General features: G+C 52.4%; 1 protein-coding gene across 1 annotated transcript; it reads left to right on the top strand.

Moving 5' to 3' along the window:
• Positions 1-3,833: 3,833 nt before the first annotated feature.
• LOC128276249 (cytochrome P450 CYP12A2-like) lies at positions 3,834-5,849 on the top strand (the record flags this gene model as incomplete). Its single annotated transcript, XM_053014719.1, has 8 exons — positions 3,834-4,007; positions 4,073-4,319; positions 4,393-4,509; positions 4,578-4,734; positions 4,796-4,911; positions 4,979-5,135; positions 5,206-5,454; positions 5,514-5,849. Coding segments are annotated over 8 exons (1,553 nt in total), but the record flags the coding sequence as incomplete, so codon positions are not given.
• Between the last annotated feature and the right edge of the window lie 1,128 nt (positions 5,850-6,977).

Raw genomic sequence — 6,977 nt, 5'->3', positions numbered from 1 at the left:
ATGATGAAAGGTTTTGTAGTTCGCACCTTCAAGCGTGCGCAACTCAAGGCGATTAGTGGTGAGTGAGAAAAGAGCATAAATCGGCCACCCCCGATTGGCGGGGCTTGGAAGGCTGTTGGTGTTCGGGTTCGGGGCGTAATTAGTGGCGCCCCATTGTTGCGCCATTTATTTTGCAACTGCTTCGAGTGTGCGCCCTCAAGGCTTGAGCGTTGCTGCAGGCGGGCAACTCTTTTCATGGGCGCTTGAAGCCAGCCTCGATTGGACTCGAAGACCCTCCAGTCAACATAAAACGGTTCACTAAACCCCGAGCGTCAGGGGCGTCGACGCAATGGAGCGTCTAAGTGGTGGCTCGATCATCGGTGTTCGAGCTTTATTTACAGTAATTAGCAAAACGAAGGGCCATTTCTGTTTATTTAATTAAAATCCTACATTGTTTACTTATGTTAAGTTGAAAAAATCCTTCGGCAAGAGATACGCCAGTCCCTCAAGCGCCTCGTCGTCGCCAGAAGGTCCTGCGGCGTTGGGCACCTTCCCGGTAATGCTACCGTCGACCATTGCCTAATCTTCCGGGCTACCAGTCGGTCGGTACCTCGCTCATTGCTGATGGCAACTCCAGCATAGGTTTTGTCGTTGGATAACATGGACAACCCCACACGCGGAACACATGTTTGTGGCACGTCCTGGTTGGTGGCCAGGACAAACTGTGTGGCACAATGCGAACAGTCCGCTTGGACAAAGGACGGGATGGACCGCTACAGAAGTCCTGCGACCTGAAAAGAAGTTACGGCACCGGTCCAGCAGGATCCTGCTGGCAGGAAGAATGTCTGCCGGTCGGCAGCTGCCACCGCAGGGTTGACTTTTGGAGGATGGTAATGAATCCCGGCACACCGGTTGCCCGTTTGGCCGATGTTTGTCCTGACTGACGGAATGGGCTTTTATGTGTCAAATCAGGGCACGGTGGCAGATGGTCCAATGTTGTGCTAACGAGCCACCATTTTTGACTGGCCGCAAGGTGGTGTAATATATGATGTCGAGCATAAAGGAAATGGACGCTACCACGCTGGCTACTCGAGAGTGGTTTGGCCATAGATACAAATATGTCATAGCCAAAGTCGTCATAGCACCGTCAAAGTCATAGCACCGGTTGTTCCTATTGGGGAAACATGGCTGTCATTATGTTATCTCCTTTACATTTGTTGTAATGTGGTTAAGTCATTTTAGCATTTACGTCAGTGATTTCCACACAAGCTGTGATTGCTAAAATGTTAATCTAAATATTTTTAATCCACTTCAATCTTATCTGTGATAGCTTTATGATCAAACGCGGGTTCGGGTAACATCCACGCCTACTGCAACGAGCTGTCACCTTTCGGAAAGACAGCTTCCTTCCATCCTGAAAGCAATGGTAACTTGATCGCCGGCGCCCGTGAATTGTCAACGGGCCCGGCGATGCTCCGAAGCCATCACAAGCCCAGGGCCCAGGGCCTCGTCTTTCTGCAAGTTGACTTGTCACTGCCGTTACTGCCGATGTGTTGTTTCTTAATTTAATTAAATAAATTTGTTCCTCGAGTGTGTTAGCACGCCGTTTCGTTCCCGTGTGCAGATCGCTCGCACCTGATAACGCGCGCAGGGTTGATCACATCGCGAACCGATCGCTGCTGGGAGCGGGAAATGCTTGAAGGACCGGCTACCTGCCGACTTGCCGAAGGCACTTCGGCACAAGCTTCACTTACCACCAGACACCAGACAGAGGCCAATTACCGTTAAGATTATGTTACATCGATCGGATGTCCTGCGGTGCGCTGTGATGACGTTGGCCGAGTGTAATTAAATAATTACTGATCTTAACTCGGCTCATTATTGGTGGGGCATTTTTTATAGCATTATTTGTGCACCATCGTGCCGCGCCGCCCCGCCGTGCCCCACCGCCGTGGCGGAGAAGAACGGAAATTGTGTTGTCACCGGTCACCGGCCGCCGGGTTTGATGTCTTTAGAAAGTTGTCACTTAGTAGTTGAGACATTCGTTAGATAAGTGGCCATAACCGCCAACCGCCGTTGCACGCTGGCCCGCGGCAGGTGACAGACGGCTAGCGGCCCGAGGGCCATTTCAAAACGTTCGGTTCAACTTTACTCGCTAATGAGTGCCTAGAAGCGATGGTGATAGATACTCGCAGTTGCTTAGCAATATAACCTGCGAGATAGTCCTATCGGGCCACCATTTTGTTGGCGAACTTGACTAAAATGGCCGAAAACGGGTCGACTGACAGAGAGAGAGAGAGCACCCGAGAGAGAAAGGAACGCGGTAAACCGTCAAAAGAGCCGCGCTGGAGAGTCAGCTTTCTTGATGAATCATACCGTTAATTGGTTTAATTTTCCCTACCCTTCTGCCAGCGGAGCGATCCCTGCCGGGAAGAAGCGGAGCCTCGGAGCGGATCCCGAGGACGACTTCCTTTTGTGTTTACGTTTTAATTGGAAACTTTCTCGTTCCATTCGCTCGTCCATTTCGTTCTGCTTGATTGCGCAGGGTGCAGGTCGGATCGGCGGGCCAATCAAAAACTCCGCGGCCGCGGACTCCGGCAGCGCGCACATAAAGGAACACATTACTCCGGTGGTCCTGTGGTCGCCGAGCAAGAGGAAAGTAATTGAAAAATCAATCAAAATGGCACCGAAGGTGCCGCGGGTCTCGGCGCTGATGACCGCGTGCTCGCTTGGGCCAGAAGGCTGACTTGGGCCGGCTTGGGTCGGCTTGGTCGCTTTAAAGTGGAGCGTCATCCCGCGCGCGCGGAAGAGCCACGGCGTCACGGCGGATTAGCTGGCGGTTCGATTCGCTTGAACCAGAGTGTACCGATTCTATTAGTCTCCGGGTGGACAACAGAGCAACTCCAGAGCAACTTTATCGCCACCAATCTGCTTCGTGAAGGGAACGGAGTGACGCAAAGCTGAGCCAGCCGATTGGAACGAGGTGATAAATTATCATTTTTCGCAAACGCTGTTCTGTTTGCGCTGCCCGAGTTCATTGCTGAATCGCGTGTCGCTGATTCACTTCACTGCACTTGGGCCAATATTTTGTTGCGATCTGTTTGGAACCGGTTGGGTTCCAGGGTTTCGTTTCCCATCTCTAAACAGGGTTTTGGGATGGTTTTCACATTGAAGGAAGTAAAATAAGTTTGAGGAAAATGAGTTTTCATTCTTTCCTGATTATTTCGTGACCATATGACTTCTGGCTAGTCGCTAAACTCAAGAGCCTGCTCCGTGGACACCATTTTAAAGCCCATAGCCAATTTAGAGTCGAAATGAAGAATGTGTTCCAAAGGATATTCCTAAAAAGAACGTTTCCGACCGTTTCAAACATTGAAACCAATACAGACATCTTCATTAAACCATGCTTCATGCAACCAGTTTTGATTCTAAATCCATTTTGTGCCCTTCAATAAAGACGTCAAGGCAATCGAGATTTACTTCCACGGCACGTTAACCCAGCTTGCGATACACACACAAGCATGTGCGGCATGTTCCAAATCTAATCTTCCGGAGCCGCTGTCCAGCCCATAAGACGCACCGAACCGACTCGCTAATTCCGCGCTAAGCATCGTTGCCGAAAACATTAACCCATGCCACGACTACAGCCCCAAATCGATAGCGGCGCGGCGCGATGCCACAACCACAACACAGCACACGCGCTACGCTGTGGCCTCTAATAACAGGGAAAAAATTGGCCCCATGAACACACATCGCGGTCAGTATCCACCGTAATCGCTCGCGGTGCTAACGCAATACGGCGCGCGCGATGCTAAATATAACCTTCGGCGCGCTTCGGGTGCGGCCTTGCGTAGCGCCAGTAGTCGGTGGCCAGTGGTGGCGGTGGCGTAGCACCCAGCCGCAGGTAGCTGCCGCTGCCGGAGAGGGGCAGCTTAGCGACCGGGATCCGGACTGGGACCAGGCACGGCCGTTCGATGAACTTCCGTCACCGACGCTGTTTGGCTTCCTGAAGGAATTCGGCCCGTTCGGTAAGGGTGGCGTACTGTCTCTGTACTGGCCAGTTACTCAAGCCACAGGTTTGACACTGTTTTAGGTAAATACAAAAATGGGACACTGTACGACATCAACTGTCGCATGCGCGAACTGTACGGTCCCATCATGCGCTTTCGGGGCGCGTTCGGTCGGGAGGACATTGTGATGTCTTTCGTCCCGGAGGACTTTGAGAAGGTGTTCCGGACTGAGGGCCCCTGGCCCCGGCGTACCGGGATGGATGCGTTCGTGTACTACCGCAAGCAGCAGCGCCCGGAGTGGTTCAAGGGCTACGGAGGTCTGCTGGCGGAGTAAGTAACCGGTCGCGGTGGTGGTCAATCGGCCAAGAAGGCCCAATACCAATCTGATCACGGTTTCTTCCAGGCAGGGTGAATCGTGGCACAATATGCGCACGATCGTCAATCCTATCATGCTGCAGCCGAAGATTATTAAACTGTACATCGACAAGGTGGACGAAGTGGGCCGCGAGTTCATCGGCATGTAAGTGGCTAGGACGGAGAAAGGGAAGCGCAAAGGTTTAATAGCTACAACGACTGTTCGACTGTTAGTGTGAACGAACTACGCGATCAGAAGAACGAGCTGCCGGCCAACTTCAACGAGTGGATTAACCGGTGGGCTCTCGAAACCATGGGTGTGCTGGTGCTAGACGCACGCCTCGGTGTGCTGAGTCGGGATCAAACACCGGAAGTCAGCAAACTGATCACCGTAAGTATTGCGGACAGATATAGAGCGTAGTTTGGGGGTCCTAATTTTACTTCCCTGACAGCTCACGAAGGACGCAGTGGACCTGTTCTTCCAGCTAGACATTATGCCCTCGATGTGGAGGAAGATCAAAACACCGGGCTTCTATCGGTTGATGCGTACCCTCGATCAGCTATACTAGTAAGCGATCGACATTGGCCACCAAAAAGGTACTCCTAATGAAAGATGTCGTTTATTCCGCCTCTAGTGTGATTGCCGACAAAATTGATGAAGCCGTCGAGCGGATGGAAAAGAATCCGGGCGCCAGTTCCGACACGCTCAGCATCTTGGAGAAGCTCCTGAAGGTGGATCGCAACGCGGCGTTTATCATGTCCTTGGACAGCCTGTTTGCTGGGGTGGACACGGTAAGCTGGCGGCGGTGGTGGTTCCCGTTTGCTCCATTCCATTACACGCTTTAACACGCGGTCCCCGTAGACTTCATCCGGATCTACCGGTGTCCTGTACTGCCTGGCGAACAATCCCGAGAAGCAGGACAAACTGCGGGCCGAGTTGCGTCAAATTCTGCCCGATAAAGCGTCGCATCTCACTCCGGAGAACATGAAGAATATGCCGTATCTGAGGGCTTGCATTAAGGAAGGGCTTCGACTGTACCCTCCGACGTCGGGCAATGGTCGTTGTGCCGGCAAAGATCTCGTCCTGCAGGGATACCAAATCCCGAAAGGGGTAAGCCAGAGGGAATCAGGATTTGGCCGATTGAACTAACGTGACCTTTTTCTTTTCAGACGCTTGTAGGGATGGGCCAGCTGGTCCTGCAGCGCCAGGAAGGCCAGTTCACCAGACCGAGTGAATTTCTGCCCGAGCGTTGGTTGACCGGTCCGGCCGCATCCGGGTGTCCGAGCGCGAAGGAGGCGCATCCGTTCGTGTACATGCCGTTCGGGTTTGGGGCTCGCACCTGCATCGGGCGCCGGTTGGCCATGATGGAGATGGAGATACTGGTATCGCGCCTTATCTGCCAGTACCACGTCCGGTGGAACTATGGCGAGCTGAAGTTCAAGGCCAGCATAGTGAACGTGCCGGCGACGGACCTGAAGTTTGAGCTGAAGGATGTCAAAGATTGAGCGAAATAAACGATTTACTATTTCTAATCCAAATTCAATCTGTTTTGGCCAAGGCCAAACCCTGTAGCTACTGTTGACATATTGCGACGCTGTCAAAGTGAGATTACACAAAATCGGGTATTGGGGTGATAAGGCAAACAGATAAATGGCAGCTGAGTGCAAATCTGCATCCGCGTGGATCCGCAAGTCATGCCTTTAGCTCGACGTTCCCGGCCGGGAGACGATTTATCGCAACCACACGTATGAACCCACAATTAGATAGTGTCGGCCGGTCGTTGGTGTGAAGTGTGTGGCAACCAGTAGAACCAGTGCTCGGCCATACGCACACCCATCGACGTTGCGATGCCTAATAGACCGAAATTATGGCCAGTGCCAAATCAAGGTCACCGAACACTAGTCCGCACTGTGTTGATCGATTGTAAACAGTGGTGGATGTAACCGCCACACACACACGCATGCAGCCAGCGAAAACAAAAAAATTACCCTTAGATTAATATGCGCTCGCGGTTCGTGTTGGTGTAAGAGCATTAATGTTATCACACAACAACCGGACACAATTTTCTGATGATGCTCCCACAACAGCCGCGGCGTGAAGTCAGTGTCGCGGTGGAGTTTACGTGAATCGATTCGTCTTGTGATCCGCTCGTCAGTGTGTTGAAATGTTGTCTTCCCTCGGTACCGTTATGTGGCGCCGTTGCTCGGTAGCAGCGGGGTCAGTGCGCTGGCGCAGTGTTCAGGCCCAGCCGGCCGCCGTGGCCACCGAGGAATCGTTGGCCGATCAAGAGTGGGCCTCGGCCAAGCCGTACGAAAGTCTGCCCGGTCCGAATCTGTGGCAAATATTTCAAGGTTTCAAGAAAGGAGGTAAGAAGTGGCCGAGGCAGCCGCCGAGGTGCGAGATGATCCGATGACGTCACGCGGCACGCGTAGATTGATCATCATCTCACGCACACTCGCGCACCGTGTTTTGGTTCCGCGCTGTTTGACAGCAGCTGTTGCGATCGTTTGTTTACACTAGCAACCGCGATCGTGACGTGATCTTCGCGGTTCAAGTTCAAATGCGTGTCAATGTATTGACCACCCCTCGCTGGTGTTCGGATTATGATATTATGATTTGGATAACTGTTGACT

The sequence above is a fragment of the Anopheles cruzii genome, unplaced genomic scaffold, assembly GCF_943734635.1.
Source record: "Anopheles cruzii unplaced genomic scaffold, idAnoCruzAS_RS32_06 scaffold00805_ctg1, whole genome shotgun sequence".
NCBI classification, from domain to species: Eukaryota; Metazoa; Arthropoda; class Insecta; order Diptera; family Culicidae; genus Anopheles; species Anopheles cruzii.
The sequence above is the reverse complement of the archived record's forward strand: the minus strand, read 5'-3'. Positions and strand labels throughout refer to the sequence as shown.